This window comes from Echinops telfairi, unplaced genomic scaffold (assembly GCF_000313985.2).
Source record: "Echinops telfairi isolate 266 unplaced genomic scaffold, ASM31398v2 ScPeMD7_9;HRSCAF=40, whole genome shotgun sequence".
Lineage (NCBI taxonomy): Eukaryota > Metazoa > Chordata > Mammalia > Afrosoricida > Tenrecidae > Echinops > Echinops telfairi.
Genome location: NW_022103906.1, coordinates 60,174,768 through 60,198,741, shown reverse-complemented (window position 1 = coordinate 60,198,741; position 23,974 = coordinate 60,174,768). Strand labels below are relative to the sequence as shown.

The following is a 23,974-nucleotide window of genomic DNA, read 5'->3' as shown; positions in this document are numbered from 1 at the left end:
GTGTGTGTGTGTGTGTGTGTGTGTGTGTGTGTGTGTGTTCCACCACCACCACCCAGCACTGCCTTTCTAGAAATGAGGAATCGTAGAGGGAAAGAGAGTTGAAAGTAGAGGAAACTCAATTTTAAGTCTTTGGAGCTCTGCCTGATTCTAAATGAAGACAGTCTCTCACTTGCAGGCAGAACAGAGCAGTGCACACGCAGAAATGGGTGTTAGTTTCTTCCTAAATAGCCCAACGACAATGTCACAGCAAGGCATTTCCGAGAATACACTGTTTTAAATGGTCTGTTCAACCACACCGAAAAGAGATTTCCAGCTGATATGTTTGATTGCTCTCGTAGAGACAATGCCAAGATCATCAGGGAGGGTTTCTTCCTTTCAGATAAGATTGGATGTGCCATCTCTGACTGCTAATTTTATTCCTCAGTGGATTCTAAGAGAGGCATTCTAGGGAGACAGTGGTGGCATGAAAACCTGGCTTAAGGACCGAACCTGGAGTCTGTCAGAGCAGGGGTGAGAGGAGATAGGAGAAGACCCGGGCAAGCCTGGCCATCAGGATCGGGCCCCCAGCCATCCGTTTCCACCACCCTGGCGCCTCTTTCACCTGAGCCATTTCCCAGCAGGGAGCTGTGTGGCTTGTCTACGTGACTGACCTACATTTAGCTGTGTGCTTGGTGCACGGTGGACACGCGGCTATTTATCAAATGGATGGCAGGCTGCGGAAAACCAGCCTTTACAATGTGGATGATCACTCTTTGGTTCCACCTAGCCTTCCCTGAGACAGACAGACAGAGAGGACTGTGATGTGGGTAACACAAAGGGACCACTTAGAGAAGGAGACTAGAATGTAAGATGCCGGGAGGAAAGAAGCATCCTTCACAGACAATTGAGGTATTGACGAGAAATGAGCCCCGAGAAGAAGCCCTCCCAGGTGCACGCCTTCATTTAGTCCTCGAAACAAGCATGTCAGGTGTCCGTGTGAACACTATTAGCACGCTCAGGATAAAGAGGAGCCCCGGTGCATGACATGATTTGGACCCAAATTCTCGTATGAATAAGTCAGAACTCAAACACATAATTATTGTTGGTCTTCATGTTCTACAGACATGGGCTTGACGGTTAGCCTGCATTTCCTCACAGGATTCAGCGCCTGAGACGAGGGGAAAGATTGGGTGTAAGAGCGATGGAGAGATTATGAAGAACATGCCGATGCTGAAATAAGGTCCACAAAACCCCACTGCCGTCAAGTCGATTCTGACTCACGTGGAATCAGTCTCCAAATCACCGAGACGAGGCCACATAGGGTTGGATGGTTAAGAAAAGGCAGGGGCTAGAAAGGGGGTGGGGGGGGGAATTAGGTAAGAAACTAAAAATGTAAATTCCTGTGAAACATTGCATTAAAAGAAAAAGAAGTGGCTGTAAGAAAATGAACTCCTGACACACATGTGGAAAATCGTACGCAGAATACAAATAAGACACTTGGAAACGTGCCTTATTTTCGCCCGAGCGGGAGGTTAAGCCTGCCTTTCATCAGTGACGGATAATTGTTATGCCATTCTCATAATAAATATTCACTCTAATAATATGCATCTTCCGAACCTGCCCAGAATTCAAATGCTGAAAGGAAAAGTGCTAATGAATCATTTTTAAAAAAGCAATCTTCAAAATGCGAAAGCCAGAAACGTGTAGAGAGGCATGCATAAATATGCGAACATATTTAGATCTTATCATGCCGGGCACATTTGTGTGACATCCTATTTCTCACTGTGATGCGAGGGGCGCAGCCTTGAGTGCGATGGTACAGGGCAGTTAGCACTTGTCCACGTGCCGGCAGATACGAAACAACGGCAGCACATGGATACTCAAACGGGAACACGGGAGCCTGCATGGTGCCGCCCCTCCTCAGAGGCCAGAGGAGTGGCTGTCATTTGACAAGGCTGGCACCTCCTTGGGACATTGTTGAACTTCCCTTATGCCTCCATGTTTTAAGCGTCCCAGGAGTGGGGCCCTGCCCCTGCCCTCTTCCAGTAGCAAGAGGATGTGCTAAGTGATTCGAATCATGGGGGCAGGACCTTGGGAAAGGGGCATGAGCCATGCGTACATAACAGGACTCATGACCTCATCCAGGTGCAGCATTGGGGTCATTTTTACACGGCTGTGTGTTACATAACCATCTGATAGGAAGCTTTCTTCTTGAGATGAGCATTTACTATTTGTATAATAACTGAAATGTTTATTCAAAAGCCACTAGGGCATGGGACTGTGCTGGTTACTTTGTGAACGCCTTCACACACAGACACACGCTCAAATCACTTGAGAAAGTTAAAATGGCCACCTGACAGTGGGGGTGGCAGCAATATTTTGTTAAAAGCACCCATGCCAAAAACAAGTTCCCACCCAGCTGTTCCTAGAGATAATGTTCCGTGACTGCAGTCATGGTCTGCAGTTTGTGTCCACATCCCCGTTATTGCAGCAGCTCCCCTCCCACTGATCTCGTCCCATCCCCTCTCCCCCCAAAAATGCTTCATCTTGGCTTCAGAGGCAGCCGTGGTTCACCTGGTCTCATATGGATAAGGTTGGGGGGCAGGTATCATTTCATCGGGGACTCATACAATTCTTATCACAATCCATACATATGTCTATTGTGTCAAGCACATTTGCACATTTGTTGCCCTCATCATTCTCAAAACATTTGCTTTCTACTTGAGCCCTTGGTATCAGCTCATCATTTTTTTCCTCCCTCCCTGCTCCCCTCCCTCATGAACTCTTGATAATTTATAAATTATTATTTTGTCATATCTTACACTGTCCAACATCTGTCTCCCTTCGCCCACTTTTCTGTTGTCCGTCCCCCAGGGAGGAGGTTATATGTAGATCCTTGTAATCGGTTCCCCCTTTCCACCCCACCTTCCCTCCACCCTCCCGGTATCACCACTCTCATCAATGGTCCTGAGGGGATCATCCGTCCTGGATTCCTTGTGTTTCCAGTTCCTCTCTGTACCCGTGTACAACAGATAATGTTTTTAAAGAGCCTGGTCCGCAAGAGTGTAGCTCCTTCCTTTTTGAGCTAGCCTGCTTTTTAGCTAAAATGGCTACCTTTTCATCATATGGATTTCACCACAATATTTTAAAAAAAGAAAAGTTTTAAAGGTTGGAGAGTTGCCATGAATGCGTCCCTGGGCTCCTGCACCAGCAGCACACAGCCTGCTGAGGGAGAAGTGTGGACACGTTTGGGAGCGATATTGTCCACAGGAGAGCACCAGTCTCCCTCCTCAGACACAAAAACAGGTCTGACCAGAGAAGCACTTTGGTAGAGTGGAAAACGAGGTTCACATCCTCTTATCTCTAGAACTTTGGGTTTAGAACCTAAACCAACAGCCTGTGCCTTCGGAAATGCCTCCTGTGGAAACACTGGCTTTTGCATTTCGAAAAGCATGCTCTGGAAAAGCCCTGCCTGGCTGTTGGAAGCAGTAAGAATACTGAAAGTCCTCACCTGAGTTGGGAATGTGGGGAGGACATCTTTACAAAATTAAGTAGCCACGACCACAGCTAATTCTCACTTCCTCATTTCGGTTTGAGAAGAGAACACAGAAGAGGCTTCTCATACCAGCCTTCTCTGGTTAAAAAGAGAATTGTGAACCTCTCTCCAGAGGTGGGGTGTCACACCTGCTCCCAGATGCCTCCCTAAGGTGGCTGGTCTGAATGGCGGCTCACACAAGGGCAGCAGCAATTACTGCGTCTGATTTTCATCTGCATGTTTCGGTGTCTGGTCGTCATGCACACAAATGAACGATGCAAACCAGAAGTCAATAGCAGGTGACAGGCAGTGAGAAGGGGTTCCAGGCCCGTCCAACACAAGCTCACAGTCCCCTCCCCTGCAGAGCCCCCTCCCTACAGCAACCAAGCAGTCACAGCAGTCCCCAGATCTGACTTCTGCTGCAGCTACAGGAACTGTTACTGTAAAGACAAAAGGAGGGTGGAGAAAGGCGGTGCAGAATTGAAAGAAATTAAAACGAGTGCAAGCAGAAAATGCAAACAGAAACCACGCTGTGGGCAGCCCGGTCCCTGGACCAGCTAAGGAGGGAGGCAGAGGGGGAGCTGAACCGTCAGGGTTGTTAGGGGTTTGGCCTTTCTCTTACATCACGGCCTGAGAGACCCAAGAGCCCAAGGCAATCGTCTCAATTGCAGAACCTCTTCTGAGGCTTCCCCAGTTGTGTCAATATAAACTGGAGAACGGGGTTCTGCCCGTTCACTCCCAAGTTCATCTGACATTAGATCCACGTTGTCTACAGATTTTTTAAAAATAAAGTTGTAGCATTCGCGAATGCACCTAAGGAGGGAGCACGGAGCACGCAGTCCTCTCCACATGCTGCTGGGGGCAGTTGGGTTCAGACAGCCCGATCCCAGGCACCACAGCACGGAGCTCCCAGGCCTGAGCCATCCTCCCTGGTGTCCTGTGGAAGCCCATCATTGCAGCCACGGTGCCAATCCTTCTCCTGGGTGGTCTTCCTCCTCTTTGCTGACCCTCCACATCCCCACAGGGGGAAACGGAATCTCAGAAAGCTGGCGGGTCAGAATAAAGTAAAATAAAAGTCCGTGAAACACAGAGCCCAGACCGCCAGATTTACTTACAGGCGGGGTTAACGGAGCTTCAAAGTCCGCGGTCTTCCCTCAGGATGCAGCACCGCCACTGCTGATACCCGTCTCTGCTGCCTGAGTACAGCCCACCCACGCTAGATCTGAAAAGACACCGACAAATCTCTTCATTTTCGCACACAGCTCTACTCTTCTTCTTTTCTGACTCATCTCTCTGGATGCCTCCTCCTTTCTCCGTACGTCTTCACTTAGGGAGATCCACAGTGATGGTTAGCTTGCACCGTCTGCTGTGGACTGCTTCACAACATTCTCTTTGGACAGTCAATTGCTTAGTGTCAATGCCAGCCCATTGCCATCCCGTTGATCCTGACCCACACCCACCCTACATGCCAGGGATGGGGAATGTCTCGCCCGGGCTATAGGAGCCCCAAAATCACCAATACCAATTAACACCACACGAGACACACCTCACCAAAGAGAAGCACTACCAGCCATCACGTTCTCAGTACCATCCATCAGTGCTGACGCATAGTGACCTTCCTTAGAGGACAGAAAAGATCTGTCCTGGTAACTTGTTTTTGTTTTTGCTTTTAATTTGCTTATTACAGTCTAAGATTATTTTCTGCCTTTTTAAAAGGCAGAAACTAGTTGGAACTTAATACATATATCATATTCCATATTTCAGTCACATCATGTAGAATTGAATATTTCAAGGCAGTAGAAGGCTTCCTCTCACTTGGAGCGGCTGGTGGTTTTGAACCTCTGACCTTGCGTTTAGTGCCCCATCCCATACCCACGACACCACCAGGGCTCCTGTCATCACATAGGGGTGAGTTAATTAAATGCTTGACCAGGATCTCCTGAGAATTTGTTATAAATATCCAATGGCCCTTGACAGAAAAAAAAAAGGTTTCCCACCCCTGCTAGATGGAGTTTCTGAGGCTGTAAATCTTGGGGAGAGCTGACAGCTTGATCTTCCTCCCATGGGGCAGCTGGTGGGTGTGAGCCACTAGCCTGTGCTTAGCAGCCACGCTACACCAACAGTGGAATGCAAAAACTAAATTTTGTGTAAGATGCTATCTAAGTGCACAGTGTATACCAAGTCTGTACATCACATATGCTTACATGTGTATACACACACACACAAAGGGACATGTGTATGTGACATTGAATTGATGTGTATTGTATGTGACATTGAAAGTGTATTGTATGTTTATTGCACATGTGTATTGTATGTGACATTGAAAGTGTATTGTATGTTTATTGCACATGTGTATTGTATGTGACATTGAAAGTGTATTGTATGTATATCACATGTGTATTGTATGTGACATTGAATCGATGCTGACTCGCGGCAACCCTACACATAGCGGCGTCCCTGTGGTGTTTCTTAGACTGTGATCTTTCTCGAGCAAGTAGCCAGCTCTTTACTCACGTGTGTGGACGGAGGGAGTTGAACCACCAGAGTTTAGTCTGCAGACAAATGCTTAACTGTTGCACTACCGAGGCTCCGTGTGTGTGCACGCGCGTGTGCGCACGCATATCAAAAGGGGCCAGTCACCAGAGAGGGACATAGATAGCATTTGGAGACAGAGAATCAACACATAGGGAATGATTTGCTCCTGGGGAGGTAGATAGACCCAAAGGCGGGGAGAATGGGCTCAGGCACAGCAACACCGTGAGGCTGGCGCAGGAGCAGGCGGTGCCTCATTTTGCTGTGCATTTGGGCACTATGGGTCGGGTGACGCTGCTGCACCTGTCAACAATAGCAGAGTGCTTTATTTTGCAAGTTCTAGCCAGGACATGGTCATGCACAATTACATTTTTCTCATTTAATTTTAACAATCAAAGCAGCTACCATATATACCCATGTAGAAGCCGAGTTTTTCAGCACACTTTTAATGCAGTGTTTGTGGTAAGAATTAGGTGCCTCGGTGGACATTCGGGTCGGCTTACACTCACATATATATGGTACTGAGCATGTAGGTCTGTATCCGATGTCACTTCAGTGCTGGGGAAGACAAACTAGGAGCAGGCCAGTCTCTGACCTTGGTGGAGGGGATAGGGGTGGGTGGGAGCGGGTCCACAGATTGCACACACGGTAGGCTATTTGAGTCAAGCCACAATACCATTGCAATAGGGAATGCTAGCAGGAAGATGCCTTGGATCACACAACTTGATGGCCAAATTTAGGCAAAGATTCCGAACCTGGCACCCAGCCACGCAGAGCCCCTACTGCAACAGCATTTGTGTGCTCGGTCCATGTAGATGCAGCACTTCAGGTCTCTGAGGTCACTCTCAGCTAACTTTACTTTTAAAAAAAAGCATACTCTAAAACATTGTGGCATTTTAGCACTTGGCCAAAAGCAATGATCATATTTGTAACCTCCTGCTATTTAAACTCATTAATAATTTACAGTAATGTGGGTTCCAACTTCTACTTAACTGCTCTTTGAAGGGTTACAGTCACATTTACCACTGTGTCTTACTTAATGTCGCTGTGATGAATTTACCAAGCAATTATTTTCCAGTGTTTTATGGGGCGGAGGGTCTTGGGGTAATTTACACAGATGTCAGGTTTCCTGCCTACATATCTTCTAAACAAACTAAAGCAAATCCCTTTTAATTCTTCTTCTCACTTATCCGTTGGTTAAAGTTTATAACATTTCATTGAAAAGGTTTTGAACACATGCCAGGCTGTGTCTTTGCTTAATGAAACCCTTTTTTTTTTTTTTTAAAGAGCAGTTAATCTACTGCCTTGCACTTGTACCCAAGAAGTTGCTAAATTAATTTACTGACAGAGTGAATCCATCATCTGCAGGGGTGCTTACACAATAGTGGAGGCTTGGCAGAGAAGTCGGGGGCTTGTGTGAGGAGGCTGATTTGTCTGATCCTCGCGTGTGGTTTTTCCAACAGGTGAACGGCAGAAACCTCCTCTCGGTCGACTTTGATCGAACCAGCAAGACAGAGAAGATCTATGATGACCACCGTAAATTTCTGCTCAGGATCGCTTATGACACATCAGGGCACCCCACCCTGTGGCTACCCAGCAGCAAGCTGATGGCCGTCAACGTCACCTACTCATCCACAGGCCAGATTGCCAGCATCCAGCGAGGGACCACCAGTGAAAAAGTAGACTATGACGGACAGGGGCGGATTGTGTCTCGCGTCTTTGCTGATGGTAAAACCTGGAGTTACACCTACTTAGAAAAGGTAGGCCTGCCTGCAAGGTTCAAGACGGGGAGGGAACGGTTAACATTTCCAGCAGTCACAGAGAGGAGAAAAACACACAACAGTGACACATGACTGAGTTCCATTGATTACCTTTCAGTATTAATATGTAAGTCACATTGGAAGAACAGTGATGAATTTCTGCATTAGCAAAGTGGTTGGTCCTTAGTTAAGTCCGACTATCCAAGGCCCTTTTAACTGATTTATGTTGTAAACAAACAAGCAGTAACACTGTCCACCTGCCAAGCGTGTGCATCAACAACATCCACAAATCAGACCTTGCACGTGTAAGTCATTTGAGTGTAATGTCCGTGCTTGCTCTTTCATTTGAGAAAGAGCCTAAGCCGTCAGTGATGTGTTGTTGTTGGCAGGCCTTCAACACACCCATCAAAAGAAAGCATGTCCTAATGATGCAATATCAACCCAAACAGCCTCGGGTCTTAGAGAGCGGCACTGGCAGGGATTCTGTGGCATCTCTCTCTTCTGCCTGTAGAAAAGCATCCTAGCTTAGGCTCCTCCCCACCCCATTCCGCCGCCCCCCCCCCTTTAAAAACTTTGCACACCACCACAAAGGAACTGAGAGCTACATATGTACAAAATGCCAAGTCCCACAATGCAGGGCTCCAGGTGGCTACCGGGGCCAAGAGAGACGGAAGGAGAGGGGAAGGATGACTGCCCTGGAGAGCCTATTTATGGGATGGTTCATTGGCCTCGGAGACCATCTGCATCACTTAAAAGTGGCTTCTTTTTTGGAGTTCTGATCCCTGGCAAAACTCAAAGCACCCCACCGCCAATTCATACAGCAGCCTGAGTCACAAACACTTAACAGGGTCTGCCACCACCCTCCTTCACGCCAGTCAGTGTAGCTTCTGCCAGCCAGAAATTACCACATCCACCTCATTGTTGCCCTCACACAGTCTCGTCACCTCAGAAGCTCTGTCCAATGCTGTGTCTGGACCTTGCCTGGCTCCAGTGCAATGCCATCTAACTCTAGATAGCCTGCAGAAGCAGTGAACAAAAAAAAAATCTCAAAGGGAAGCTCAAAGCAAAATACAGTATTGAAAGGTGCAAAGAACACATTCAGGATCTCTCAAGCGGAAAGAACTGAATAAACTAGTTAAGCCTCGAGTTGCAATATTGAAGGATGAAGGAAGCGTAAAAAGAAGACGGAAGGAATACACAGAGTCACTGGACCAAAAAGAGTTGGTTGGCATTGAACCATTTCAAGAAGGAACATGACCAAGACCTGGTGGTATTGAAGGAGAAGGGCAAGTTGTATGGAAGGCACTGTTGAAACATAAGCCTTCAGGAATTGACGGAATAGCAACTTAAATGCTTCCACAAAATTGATGCATCTCTGGAAGAACTCACTGGCCTATGCCAAGAAATTTGGAAGACAGCTACCTGGCCAACAGACTAGAAGAGATACCATTCCAAAGAAAGGTGATGCAAAAGAATGCAGAAATTATCAAACAAGATCGTTCATATCACATGCTAGTAAAATAATTCAACAATGTTCTCCGCAGCTCCTGGAGCTGCCAGAAAATGAAACACGATTCCAAAGAGAACATGGAAGGAAGGACTTCATTCCTGATGTCAGGTGGATCCTGGCTGAAAAGGAGACTGTCAGAAAGATGTTTGCTTGTGTTTTATTGACAGTGAAAAGGTGTTCGACTGTGTGAATCATAACAAACTCTGGGAATTCCGGAACACTTCATTGTGCTCACATGGAAACTGTCCAGACTGCTAACAGGTGCCCGTTCAAGTCGAACACAGGAATACTACAGGGTTTAAAATGAGGAAGGTGGCATGTCATGGTTGTTTCCTTTCGTCAGACAGTCAATCTGTATCCTGAGAAGATAATCCAAGAAGCTGAACTAATATTGCATCAAGATTGAAGGACGATGCATTAGCAACCTTGCTTGCTGAAAGACCTAAAGAACTTGAAGCACTTACTAATGAAGATCAAATTACAGCTCAATGTAAGAAAAATAACCACAACTAGTCTAGTAGAAAACATCATGCTAAATGGAGAAACACAAAGTTGTCAAGAATTTCCGTCTTGCTTAGATCCACAATCAACACTCTCCGAAGCAGCAGCCAAGACATCATTCGGTGTTTTGCATTGGACACGTCTGTTGCCCCAGTTCTCTTTAACATGTTGAAGAGCAAAGATATTGTTATGAACACTAAGGAGAGCGTGGCCCAAGCCATGGTACTTTCAATCGCCTCTCAGGCATTTGAGAGCTGGACAGAGAGGAAGGAAAACCAGTGACGACCTGATGCATTTGAATCATCGCCTTCGTGAAGAATATTGAAAGTCCCATGAGATGCCAGAGAAACAAATGTGCCCTAGAGGAAGTACAGTCAGAATGCTCCTCAGAAACTTTGTCTCACAGCCTTTGGACGTGTTATCAGGAAGGATCTCACCTCCAAAGTGCTTCCAGCTGGGGCCCATCAGCCAAGCTCACCTCTGGGGGGCCCACCTAGCTGCTTTCTTTAGAATGAATTCATCCCTCAAACAAAGGACCATCTCCATTCGGTGAGAAGATCCCTCCGTGAGAAGCATCCTCCTGTTAGAGTTGGTCCTTCAGCTGGCTGCTGGTTATGAGATCACAGAGACAGTTCCCTGCGTACACCCTTTTCCGTGAACAAATCCTGATACCTGGGAACTGTTTCACTTCCCAACCTGTGGACAGTGACAGCTAAATTATGCAACCATCCTCCCAAAATAAATTTACTACATTACAGGGACTAGTCAACAATATAAAGCCCCAGACTCCCACAATTGATAGTAGTATTCATCATGGGACTGAAAAGTGTCGAGTAGAGCCAAGGAGTATCGATTAATAAGGAGTAGCTCAGGGAAGGACACCAGCAAGGACCAAGATTGCCATAAGGCATCTGTGGGGACCAGAAAAGCCATCAAGAACGTTCTCATCTCATCCAAGTGATCTAGTGCCGCTGTAACCAAGGTGCCACAAGTAGATGGTTTTAACAAACATATTTAATTCTCTCACAGTTGAGGAGGCTAAAAGACCATATTCGGGGTCCTGGCTCTAGGGAAAAGCTTTGTTGACTCTGAGAAGGATCCTTGCCCCCTTTCAACACTGTGTGCCCAACACCCCTTGGCAATCTCCCTGTGTCTTGGCATCAGTCTTCCCCTGGGTCTAGGAGGTTCTTAGCATAGGGACCCCACTCCCAGGTCTACTTTCTTGATGGTACTGAGGTCTACCCCTCTGTACTCACTTTTGTAAGATAAATGATAGTACAGGCCACGCCCCGGGGAAACTCCTCCTGTATCAGGTAAGGGCTGTGGCCCGAATAAAGGTGCTGCTCCCACTCTAATTCCCTTAAAGCTGTTTGGCGGATCACATCAGCTCACATCATGGTGGATGATTGCATCATTGCATGGCTGCAAACCACTGGGAAGTATGTTCCAGCCAAGTTGACGCTTACTTTAGGGGAACACAAATTCAATCTGTGACATCTCCTAAATCCCTAAATTCCAGCCAAACGATTTCCAATGTCTTACTGGGATAGACCCAGTAAGCCGCGATTTATTCATAGCCAAACCAGGAACGTTCACATCAAGTATAATTTTGAAGGACTGTAAAACTAGGTACCAGTTCTTGTGGACCCAGCAGTGATCCAAACCTTTTTGAGAAGCAAGCAAACTCTTAGGAATGATTCTTGGGACATTTACTGTACAGCCAGTGTACAGACACAACAGCTTCTGGTGATGCCCACAGAGGAGGGAGGACGGGAGCCCAAGCCATGCAAAATGCTCTTCAGGATGGTGGACAATCAACAAAACAATGAGCCTGAGACAAGGATGCTGGGACTTCATGTCAGACGGTCAGAAACAGGTCCCCAAGGAGCTCTGCAACGTCACCACCCCCACCCCCACCCCACCCCCACTTAGAGGAAGCTTCCTGGGAGGGGGGAGGGAGCCCAGCCCGCTGTGACTATTGAGCTTCATGGAGTCTGCCCCAGGGTGGAGCTTCCCTCAGGACGTCTAATAAATACATGGCATCTGTCGCCAACGACCTGCGAAATAAGCAGAGCTTGTTTTTATTTACATATATAGTCACATCAACATTTGGCACCCAGAGAGCATGTATCCCAGAAACTGTACTTATTGCACCTGAGGCATGAGTCAGACTTGGTATGAACAACAGGAAGCATCAAAATGTAGATGTTATCGTTCCTGCAGATGTGTGAGAATTTCTCACAAAGACGCAAATGTCTGGGGCCAGGTTTGTGCAAAAGGTATTCACAGTTCTCAGTCACCATGTGATTAGTGGAGCCACAACGTTGGTGTTTTCTGTATCCCTTATCCGTTTGGGGCTGGTTTTACACATCCTCCTTACGAAATCGTTATTTCTAATGGTTTCCTCCGCCCTCCAGTGAATGAGAATTAAAACATGATTTAAATGGATCCCCCATCAAGTTGGGGGAGGGAGCCACCTTCCTAAATAATTGCTAATTATGAATAGGGTCGCATTTCCCATATGCTGTTTTCCTCCTGAAAACGCTATCTTTAAAGCCACTTTGCTCCTGCCTGTCTGAAGACTTATCCAGATCCATTGACAGTCTGCTGCCTGGCTGAAATGCCTGGGCCAAAAAATGAAAAAAGGAAAATTGGTACAGTCATGACAAGCAGCACATTATGAGCCTTGAGCCCCTAATTGCAGGGCCCCACCCAATGAAGCATCCAAGCAAATTAGGCAGGGGATCATTAGTAACATGTAAGGTCAAGGTTAACGTGTTAAAGCGACCATACTGTTCTTCAGCGGAATGGTCGCGGACATGTTGTGACCAGACCTGCGTTTGCTTGCCCCCGCTCCCGAGCCCCCGGTAACAAGATGTTCTTTCTTCGCAGTCCATGGTTCTCCTGCTTCATAGCCAGCGGCAGTACATCTTTGAATACGACCTGTGGGACCGGCTCTCCGCCATCACCATGCCCAGCGTGGCTCGCCACACCATGCAGACCATCCGCTCCATCGGCTACTACCGCAACATCTACAACCCTCCGGAGAGCAACGCCTCGGTCATCACGGACTACAACGAGGAGGGGCTGCTCCTGCAGACGGCCTTCCTGGGGACCAGCCGGAGGGTCTTGTTCAAATACAGGCGCCAGACCAGGCTCTCGGAAATCTTGTACGACAGCACCAGGGTCAGTTTTACCTACGACGAGGCAGCGGGGGTCCTGAAAACGGTCAACCTCCAGAGTGATGGCTTCATCTGCACCATTCGGTACAGGCAGATCGGCCCGCTCATTGACCGGCAGATTTTCCGCTTCAGTGAGGACGGGATGGTCAACGCGAGGTTTGACTACAGCTATGACAACAGCTTCCGCGTGACCAGCATGCAAGGGGTCATCAACGAGACCCCGCTGCCCATCGACCTCTACCAGTTCGATGACATTTCGGGCAAAGTGGAGCAGTTTGGAAAATTCGGCGTGATCTACTACGATATCAACCAGATCATTTCCACCGCCGTCATGACTTACACGAAGCACTTCGACGCTCACGGGCGCATCAAGGAGATTCAGTACGAGATCTTCAGGTCGCTCATGTACTGGATTACAATTCAATACGATAACATGGGCCGGGTCACCAAGAGAGAGATCAAAATAGGGCCCTTCGCCAACACCACCAAGTACGCGTATGAGTACGACGTTGACGGGCAGCTGCAGACCGTCTACCTGAACGAGAAAATCATGTGGCGGTACAACTACGACCTGAATGGGAACCTCCATCTGCTGAACCCCAGCAGCAGCGCCCGCCTGACGCCGCTCCGCTACGACCTGCGAGACAGGATCACTCGGCTGGGGGATGTGCAGTACCGGCTGGATGAGGACGGGTTCCTGCGTCAGAGAGGCACAGAGATCTTTGAATACAGCTCCAAGGGCCTTCTAACTCGAGTGTACAGTAAGGGCAGTGGCTGGACCGTCATCTATCGCTACGATGGCCTGGGAAGGCGTGTGTCCAGCAAAACCAGCCTGGGACAGCACCTGCAGTTCTTCTACGCCGACCTGACGTATCCCACTCGGATTACTCACGTCTACAACCATTCGAGTTCAGAGATTACCTCCCTCTATTACGATCTTCAAGGACATCTTTTTGCCATGGAAATCAGCAGTGGGGACGAGTTCTACATCGCGTCGGACAACACAGGCACGCCCTTGGCCGTTTTCAGTAGCAACGGGCTGATGCTGAAGCAGGTTCAGTACACCGCCTACGGGGAAATCTACTTTGACTCCAATATTGACTTTCAACTGGTCATTGGATTTCACGGTGGCTTGTATGACCCGCTCACCAAGTTGATCCACTTCGGAGAGAGAGACTATGACATTTTGGCAGGACGGTGGACAACACCTGACATAGAAATCTGGAAAAGAATTGGGAAGGACCCAGCGCCTTTTAACCTGTATATGTTTAGGAATAACAATCCTGCTAGCAAAATCCACGATGTGAAGGACTACATCACAGGTAAGCTTTCTTTTTACTTCTGCAGGTGCTAAGTAGGACCCTTCACCGTGGAGACAACACATGGAATAACTGGAATTTCCCTTTTTTAACTCTACACATGTGAAATCTCTCTAAGTGCCTACTCTTTTGACTGTGTTTATTTCTCTACGGAGAAGTACAAGGAAAGGGGCCTGGATCAATACTATGTTCTTTCTGGTTCTGCCTGCCAACACCCACGGCCACCATTTTCTGGAAAAACACTGTCTTCGCGATCTAGTGCTGCTGTTCCCAGAAATGCCCAAGTGGGCCACCTTAACCAGCAGGCACAACTTTCCTCTCGCTGCAGAAGCTGGAAGTCTGAATCCAGGGTGCCAGCAGGAGGGAAAGCACCCTCAGCTGGCTGTGCAGGAAGGTCCGGGCCTCTTTTCAGCTTCTGTGCCTCTGCAATCTCAATGTCACTTGGCTTATGTCCTCCATCTCTGCTTGCTTGCTTGCTCTGCTCTTTTGTAACCCAACAACCCTTGCCCAACGACACCATGTAGTAACACTGCCGTATTAGTATAACAACATCCCCAGTCCTGAGCAGGATTTTAACAGCCAGGTATAGGGGTCAGGATTTACAGTACTCATCTTTGAAGAACATAGTTCAGTGCAGAGCAAGCACACAGGTCAGCCACTTAAGGGAAATGGCAAGGGAGAGCAGACACCATGATGAATTCAGAGGCTCAGAATGGAAGCTCCCATCCCAATTCCCCTCCTACCAATGGTATGGCATTACAGGGGCCAGCCATGCAATTTTTGGTGCCTCCGTTTCCTCGCCTATGAAATGGGTTTAACAATGTCTCCCGTATAGTACGGCTAGGATCCCTGGGCCGTAGTGGTCTGCAATCCACCAAACCAGCAGTCCCAAACCAGCAGCCACTCCTCGGGAAAAGACAGGGCTTTCTACTCCCCTAAAGAACAGGCTCCTAAACTCATGGGGACAGTCCTCCCCCGTCCTGTAGCATCGCTATGAGTTGCCATCAACTTGACGGCAATGAGGCCTGATAGTATAAAATACAATTAAGCATTTAATTCTGCCTCATGGATTTTTACTACGCTAAAGGAGTGTCATATTGGTCTAAACATCCCCTCAGGCCAACAATGAAACCGTGTCTCCCGCCAGATGTCCTTCCGATGGCTGTGCTTCTCATTTCTTCTCTTGGACGCTTGTGCTTACTGCCATCAGCACAACTCTGGAAATAGTGACCTTACTAAGAAGCATACCAATTTTTCTCCCAACTGGGGTAATTTAGGTAGGACAGATCTAAGACCTGTACTTTCCAAGTTTAGTTCATATCACTGCGTTATCGTGCACAGATTAAAAAAAAAAAAAAAGCCGTGAATCCCACTTCTGCCACCACAGGACAGCCAGGATGTAGAGTGGAGACAAAGTCCTTTTGAGGACCACTCTAGCTATCTTTTGTGAAATGATCTCTTCACTCATTCTCTGCTCCAAACAGCTGGTTCCTTCTGCTTCCACCCTTCCTTCCTGAAATCACACGGCATTAGCTATCCTGTGTCCAGTGTCTGTGTCTCCAGGAAAGGGTTGTCTGTCTTCTTGTCGTTGGGGTTTGGGGTTTGTTTGGACTTCTGTTCACGGTTCCTCCAGGCTGCCTCTTTTCTAGCTCTGTATTTGAGGTGCACCAAAAAATCTGTTCACTCCTTCCTCAGGATAGCACTCAAAATGCTGACCCTTTCATTTCACATCTGCCTCCCACTCTTCCCGATCGCTAAGCTGCTCCGTTTCACCTCAGTGTGAAACAGCTGAAAGACCATCCTGGTGCTGTAGCCACCTCAGGGTATTCTCATTCAGGGTCTTTCAATAACCGTCTACATTCAAGTCCCATTATTTGGCCATACTTGTTGATACTAAAGACCTTCTGGTTACCCAGACTTTGTCCAGAGTAGGAGAGCCTTTGCCTCAAATACCCCACCCAACCTTTAGGAGAAAGGATTTGTCTCAAAGCATCACCTCCCCTACTACTTGTAGCCATATTCATTTCATCACACACACCCAAAACTGCATCATCTTCCATCCTGCTGATGAACCTCAGACTTACATCCCTCGCAGCACCCGTTTAAACGTGGCTGAGTACCTCTGGTTTCACAGCCACGGGATGCCTGGACAAAGGACCTGCCAAACTAGCAATGAGGTGAAAGTGTGTGCCCTAGAGAAGGAAATAGGAAACAAGCGGCTCTCCATCATTCTGACACACAGTTCACCACTGGTTATTTAAGAGGTGTTGACTGGGGCTGACTGCAAGGCTGGGAAGCCCATCGCTCCTAAATTCCTCCTCTCCTAGCAACATGGACTGCAGGGAATGCTATAGCAGCATTTTCTGAAAAACATCAAAAGAGAGATGGAACAGCATAAAATATATTAGGTGAAATGCAATTTCAAATTTTCCTGCAATGTGCTTAATATATAAAATAATCTACACCCAACTGTACTCATAAAGCCACAAGCCTGCTGAGTAGTTCGGTAACATTATAACCTCCAGAATAGAATAAAAGCCTTATTCGGAGCTTAATGGCTTTTGGAGTCACATGGCTATATTTTAAAATACCATTTTAAAGGTTTCCAGGTTCTTTCCCCAAAAAGTTTGTCTCCACCTGTGCACAGCAAGCCTTTGAAGTGCTGGCTGATGGTAATCGGAACTTCTGTGCCCTTGGCCGGTTTTGCCAGCTTCCAGCATTCATCTTTGATTAAGAATCAGCTGTTGATTTTAATACTTTCAATTTAGCGTTTTTATTAATAGAAACTGGGCTGTGAACAGTCCGTATATCCTTGGGCAATCACTTTTGAAGGCTAATCGCACACGACTTCCACTTAAGGCCAGCTCTGACCGACTGCAAAACAAATTTCCTTTGTTTTCCACAACTGTCTCCTGCGTGCTGCCGTGCACCGTGACTGCTCCTGTCCTCGCAACTCCCACCGTACAATGCGACTTGGTGTCTGCGGCAGCGTATCCTGGCTGCCGAAGGGAGATGCTGTCACTGTATTTTCTGTGCCTCTTCTCTGGGTTCCACTTTTCAGGTTGTTGTCTTCAGGCCTAAAAACAGATGCAGGGTTTCCAACGGGGGGGTTGACGGCAAAGGCATGCTCCTTTACAGGTTATTTATTCGTGAGTTGGGGGTATTTTTGTTTTCCTTTCAGGTAAGGATTTAAATGTCTCTAACAGCAGGAAATAAACCCTAACACCTTCCATTCTCAATGTTCTTCTCCTAGATGTTAACAGCTGGCTGGTGACATTTGGCTTCCATCTGCACAATGCTATTCCTGGCTTCCCTGTTCCCAAATTTGACTTAACAGAGCCATCTTACGAACTCGTGAAGAGCCAGCAGTGGGATGATACACCGGTAAGAAACACAAAGCGAAACAGTGAAAGGTTATGAATGGTTTCCTGGTGTCTGCCTGGCTCATATTTCACCAAACGACCCTCGTGAAAACTGCCCCCCAGACGGTGAGGAGTGTTCTGCCCCACTTTGGGAAGCAAAGCCACAGCATTTCCTCTGCTGTCTCCTGTTCAGCAAACCAGGCCTGCTAACCAGGCTGAAGTGTTTTAGAGATGCTAATGAAAACATAGAACAATCATTATCAAAGGGTAATAAAATGCAGAAACTCATTTCTGAGCACAGTGTTGCTTCAAGAAAGCCGAACGCACGTTTGTGGTTCTAGTGACCGGAAGGCAAAGGCACAATAAACTAGAGGGCACAGGACGCATATTACAAATGATCAGCCCACAAACAATGCCGCCGAGTTCAACTTCTTTACAGTATTAACAGTGTTTTCATGAGAAAAGTTTAAAAATAAAAGGCTAAGGCTCCACCTGCAGCCAGCCATGTGTTCATGGAATGTTCCTGAAAGTAAAGAAAATGCAGCAGTGGCACCGTTAACCCCACCACTCTGAGTTCAGATAGGACCACATTGGGCATGCGCGGGTGTACACACACACAGCTCTAGAATGTTTTAGCTTAAAGCCAGTGTAATTAGAGCTCAAGAAAGTGGGTTATCCCATAATGATGAAGAAAAGCAAGTGCACAGTTTCTAAGATTAATCTCACCCCTGTGCAGTTTCCCATGATTTCAGTGGATACAAAGGGAAAGGACAATTGTGGTGAAAACACAAACACACACACACACACTTGCATTCTGTGCCGATTCCTAATTCCTCTGTTACATGTTTTATACTTAATCTAAAAGCAATTCCTTTTTCAGATGTCACTTTTAGACTTCACAAGCCAAAGCCACCGAGTCTCAAAGCTCTGGCAACCCGTCTAACATTTCTAATTGCAACTAGATCCACCCGGTTAACGTGCCAGGAAGACATACTAAGGTTTCCTAGCGCTTTGGAAGAAGCGAATCCCAATGACGTAGACTTTACAACATGTCTGAAAACACTTAAGTCTAACTGTGTAAAATGGACTGGCCAGTTTTTTTCCCCCCAGGCTTTTAAATATGGTTCAAGTTCTCTGTCAAGAGAAGCACACTGTAAGGACAGCTTAGGGAATGGCTGGCAGAGCCAGCGAGGCTGCCCCAAGTGCAGAAAAACAAATGTTTCTTTCACTGCTGCAAATGAAACAGATGTTTCCATTTGGGAATCACCGGCCAGACAAACATCTGGTAGAAGAGATGGCGGAGTTAAGATGCCCCCCAAAATTTAAACCATTTGCCCATGGAGATGGCCCACTGTCCTCAAGTCTGTGAAAGTAATTGTTTTCCTAAAGTAACAAATACCCGTTTCCAGCTGCCCCCCTTCCACCCCCGGGCCAGCCATCCTGTTGCGCTTTAGTTCTGCAGTTACATTGGCCGCGATTCAGCTGAAAACTGTGTTCACTGGGAGAAGGGTATAGAGTTATTTCAAGGCAAATAAAGTGGGGCCCAGTTCTATGACTCTGAGCATCCCCCAGCCTTTTAAATCCTCCTCTCTGTGTGGGACTTTCTCCTCAGCCTCCTGGGGCCATCAGGCTGGCCAGGAAGACCTGAATTGCTGTGTTCCCCCAAAGGGGATTGGGGTGGGAAAAGAACATCCAGGTATTCCATGAGAAACACTTAAATAGTTTGTCCATATTAGAAACTAAAAAGCACTTGTGGCAATACGTGATGTTGCTATGTTTTTCGCATTAAAAACGGTGAGGAGGGCTGGGCGGGATGAATTTAAGGGGTGGATTTGGACTTTCCACTCGGGAAATCCTAGTGGGGTTTTAACCAGGGCCTTGGTGGTGTCCAGTGGGTGTTCTGATGGCGTGGCTCTGCCTTTGGCCGCTACCCAAGGTCTGCAGTTCAAAACCAGGAGCTGCTCTAGCGGAGAAAGATAACGGTTTCTACTTCGGTAAAGAGTTACTGTCTCAAAAGCCCACAGGGACAGTTCTACCCTGTCCTCTAAGGCCGCGACTCCAAGGCACGGGGTTGGGTTGGGTTGGATTTGGATGGCACTCTCCACAGAGAGGGGGCCATCTCCAGGGAGCCTGGCTTCTGGGCAACCCAGTGCTACCAAAGTGCTCTATAGACTCTCTGTTCTTTGCAGCCCATCTTTGGAGTCCAGCAGCAAGTGGCGAGGCAAGCCAAGGCTTTCCTGTCGCTGGGGAAGATGGCCGAGGTGCAGGTGAGCAGGCGCAAGGGCGGCGGGGAGCAGTCGTGGCTGTGGTTCGCCACGGTCAAGTCACTGATCGGCAAGGGCGTCATGCTGGCCGTGAGCCAGGGCCGCGTGCAGACCAACGTGCTCAACATCGCCAACGAGGACTGCATCAAGGTGGCGGCCGTGCTCAACAACGCCTTCTACCTGGAGAACCTGCACTTCACCATCCAGGGCAAGGACACGCACTACTTCATCAAGACCACCACGCCCGAGAGCGACCTGGGCACGCTGCGGCTGACGAGCGGGCGCAAGGCCCTGGAGAACGGCATCAACGTGACCGTGTCGCAGTCCACCACCGTGGTCAACGGCAGGACTCGCAGGTTCGCCGACGTGGAGATGCAGTTCGGGGCGCTGGCGCTGCACGTGCGCTACGGCATGACGCTGGACGAGGAGAAGGCGCGCATCCTGGAGCAGGCGCGGCAGCGCGCACTGGCCCGAGCGTGGGCGCGCGAGCAGCAGCGCGTGCGCGACGGAGAGGAGGGCGCGCGCCTCTGGACGGAGGGCGAGAAGCGGCAGCTGCTGAGCGCGGGCAAGGTGCAGGGCTACGACGGGTACTACGTACTCTCGGTGGAGCAGTACCCCGAGCTGGCCGACAGCGCCAACAACATCCAGTTCCTCCGACAAAGCGAGATCGGGAAGAGGTAACACCCTGGGCCCCGCGCCCCTTCTTCTGCAAAGAAGGCCAAACCGCGTTGCTGCATTTTCTCTTGAGCCTCAACCACCCCTTTGCTCAGATTTTTCTGTAGCACAATCTGCATTGGACTCTCCGAGACAGAAGAGCCTCCCAGGAGAATGAGACTGCTATTACCAATCATCATCCTCATCATCCTACAAATCCACAAAAGTAAATAAATAAAAAGGAGAGGACAACTTTTTTTTTCCTGAATGACCTTAAAGGTGATCGGCTTTAAAGAATATGTTTACATATGCATATCGCTGCACTCTCAGTTGGACTGAAAGTATTATGAGGAAAGAAAAGAAAAGCAAAGCCTAAACATTTTGAGATAGGCTGTCTGTTTCCTTTGAGGCACTGTAGTTAAGGTAAAAAAAAAAGGCATACAGTGTTTCCAAATATTACCGAATTGTCGACCGTTGCTTACAAGAAGTAGTCTCTCTGCATAGGATGTGATATATATCTCTGTTAATTTTAAAACGTGGGGCAAAGTTGCTGTTTCTAGACAACCCAACTGCTTCCCCTGTGCTGCTTTGTGGAAGGACATGGGCACAAGTGACTTCAGCGACAGTGGGGGGAGGGGATTTAATAACGGATTTTACAATGCTAACATGGTTTGCCTTGGGGAGGGAAGAACTGGGGAATAGAATCCCTGTCACTGATAAGCAAAGGAAACCTTGATTTTTTTGTAAATTATGTGAGACAAGTTGTTTATGGATTTTTATATGAATTACAATTTACTGTACATCAAATATTAGTCTCAGAGGAGTTAATTTATGTAAAGTGTTTAAAAAGTTTATACTTAAAGAAATAAAACGATAAAAACATGTGACCTGTGTGATTTTTTAAAAGGATTGCACCTTTTGTTATCTGTTATAGCTGTACAGTATAAATTATTATATTGTAGAGATATAACAACTTATGCCTATAATGTCCAGAAGTGTTAATATTTTTGTATTAGGTGGAGAACATGTGCAACTTTCTACCATTAGAGATAGGACATTGCAATCCTACGTGGGTGGCTAATTTGAGAACGGCTCTTTTTCTCCAAGCCGGTGCCCTCAACCGTTGGCTACTTGAGACACCAGAGCAGGCGAAGGCTGGTGGGCAGTCCAGGAAAATCCATGACACCCATGAGCAGGGTGAGGGGCTCTCTGGGGAGTTGATTGGCTTAACAGCTATTCCTGTTCCCTGGCGTTCAGCTGCAGGATGGAGGAGCGCACATCAGATGCTGGCCAGCAGGGAAGCATCTCACATAGCCTTGACCCTAGTAAACACACGTGTCTTCTTAAGACCTGGGGAAGGTGGTGGACCCAGAGGAGCAATGAGAGCCAGCTGGAAAAGGTCAGGCACACTCTGTTAGGCTTGGGTTTGAACCCTCAGGTCATGTCGGGGAGAGGTGGGGTACCAAAGAAGGAGATAAAAACGTTCCTGTGAGCCCACATGACCAACACCTCCCCAGCTCCCCACCCTAATCTGTGCTGGGGAAGCCCGCAAGGCAAATCCAGCTGGAAGTGGCCTGACAGCCTCCCCCCTCCTGCTCCACGGGGGCGGGAGCGTCGCCGCTGCCATCTGATCTGCACTTCGGCACCCGCCCGGCCGCTCTCTCAAATCTCCTTCATGAGCACTAAATTCAGCCACAAAAAAAATATTTTTAGAAAATATTTCTCAGTTCATTGAGCTATAGTACACACTGTTTTCCTCTATGTATAATGGTGATAAAATATAGCAAGTGAACATGTCGTAAATATAAAGGTTCAAGTGATGTATTGAAAATAATTTTCTAACTGCTTTGTATGTATCACATACTCTAAATTGCACAGTAGGCGTGTTAATAAACAGATTGGCTGGGAGAGTTTCAAAATAGCGACTGAGTTTCCGGCATCAGTGCTATGACTGTCTTTGTGTATTTGGTAGAGCATACCGAAGTAATTAATCTTCTAATGAATGCTGATATTTTATTAGAATGAAAGCACAGATTAGCATTAATATTTTTTATCCTGGAAATCCTTTGGCGAGTGTGACGAAGCCCAAATTTAGGAAACGATGAGATTTCAAACCACACGAACATGGCTGTTTTCCATTTTATTTTTAACTCTTAGTGTAGGTATTGCAGTTCTGTCTGGTGGAGCGTCCGCAGGACTGTATGTAGCATGCTGTAAGTACTTTTGGGTGAAATAGGCCCTGAGTCTAACTGCGCAGAAACGTTCCTCACATGGTGACCGTGAAAAGCGTGTGCCACGTGACAGAAGTGACGTCATAGGCTTGGCCTCTTCTTCACATGGACTGGTCCTTTCCAGTGGGGCACCGAGAAGTCACAGATTTGGAGCAGTGTAGCTCCTGGTGCTTATTTTAGATGAAGTCAAATCAACCCAATTAGTGTCTTGTTAGTAGGTATAACGAGCCTATTTCTTTCTAAAAAGACTTGTGATCTGGACATGCTTTTACAAGAAATAGTGACCTTGGGGAATATGTAAACAAAAGAACATTTTTTTCTAATAGTTTGGGGGAGGGTAGGGAACTATATAATGAAAAGAATTAGCTTACAGGAAAAAAAATTGATATTCAAAGTATTTTAGGCAAAGCCAGTCAAAAATGCTTTCATGATATTTTGAGATGTAAATTTGTCTGATTTGTATTGTTCTTTTCATTTGCCTTCTTAACTTTATATGTGACCTGAATTTTCCATAACTTGATGACTATAGATTGCATCTAGGCATTCCAATAAAAGCCAACCCAATGTGTGTGTGTTTATATATTTCTTACACCTTGTCTGAGCCAGTATGGCTTTTTGTGTTTCGGGTAGACGATGCAAATAGATGCAGTCGTTGGAGTATTGATTCATCTGCAGCCCAGTTGGCAATATCTTTTATTCTATTTTATTTTTTTCCCCCTCGTCCACTGGCCAGACTGCCAGCTCAGCAGATCGTACCTCACAGGAGACTCTCCCGTGGCCTACTTTAAAGAAACGTTAAATACGCCCCCGCAATGCCAAACACTATCACTCTAAAGAATTTAAAAGAAGAAAAAAACACCCATTACTACTGGAGAGCAGGCCGGATGCCTGTGATCCTGGCAATAAGTGTGCTTAATTAAAACACTCGATTAGAATAATCAGTTTGGGCCTGATAGGCTCCTAGCCTCCTGGAGATGTCTAAATCTACATATAGACCGCCTGATTAGGAGATGCTTTGTTCAGCAATTCTGGGCTGGCAGGCCAGGGCTGCTTTGATTTTAGCCGGAGAAGGCAGACTTCATCACACTCACTGTGTAGGGACAACCTCAACGTGATAACATGTTGATCAACAAGAATCAGGTCAC

General features: G+C 47.3%; 1 protein-coding gene across 4 annotated transcripts in view; it reads left to right on the top strand.

The window, feature by feature from the left end:
* Positions 1 to 23,397, top strand: part of TENM3 (teneurin transmembrane protein 3) — a 554,322-nt gene extending 530,925 nt beyond the window's left edge. For all 4 annotated transcript variants that reach the window (XM_004696135.2, XM_045286700.1, XM_045286698.1 and 1 more), the window contains 4 exons: positions 7,510 to 7,806; positions 12,710 to 14,321; positions 17,572 to 17,702; positions 19,870 to 23,397. In XM_004696135.2, coding sequence (XP_004696192.1) covers positions 7,510 to 7,806; positions 12,710 to 14,321; positions 17,572 to 17,702; positions 19,870 to 20,625 — 2,796 coding nt within the window. In that variant the 3' untranslated portion in view covers positions 20,626 to 23,397. The remainder of the gene's footprint in view (positions 1 to 7,509; positions 7,807 to 12,709; positions 14,322 to 17,571; positions 17,703 to 19,869) is intronic.
* Positions 23,398 to 23,974: the final 577 nt, after the last annotated feature.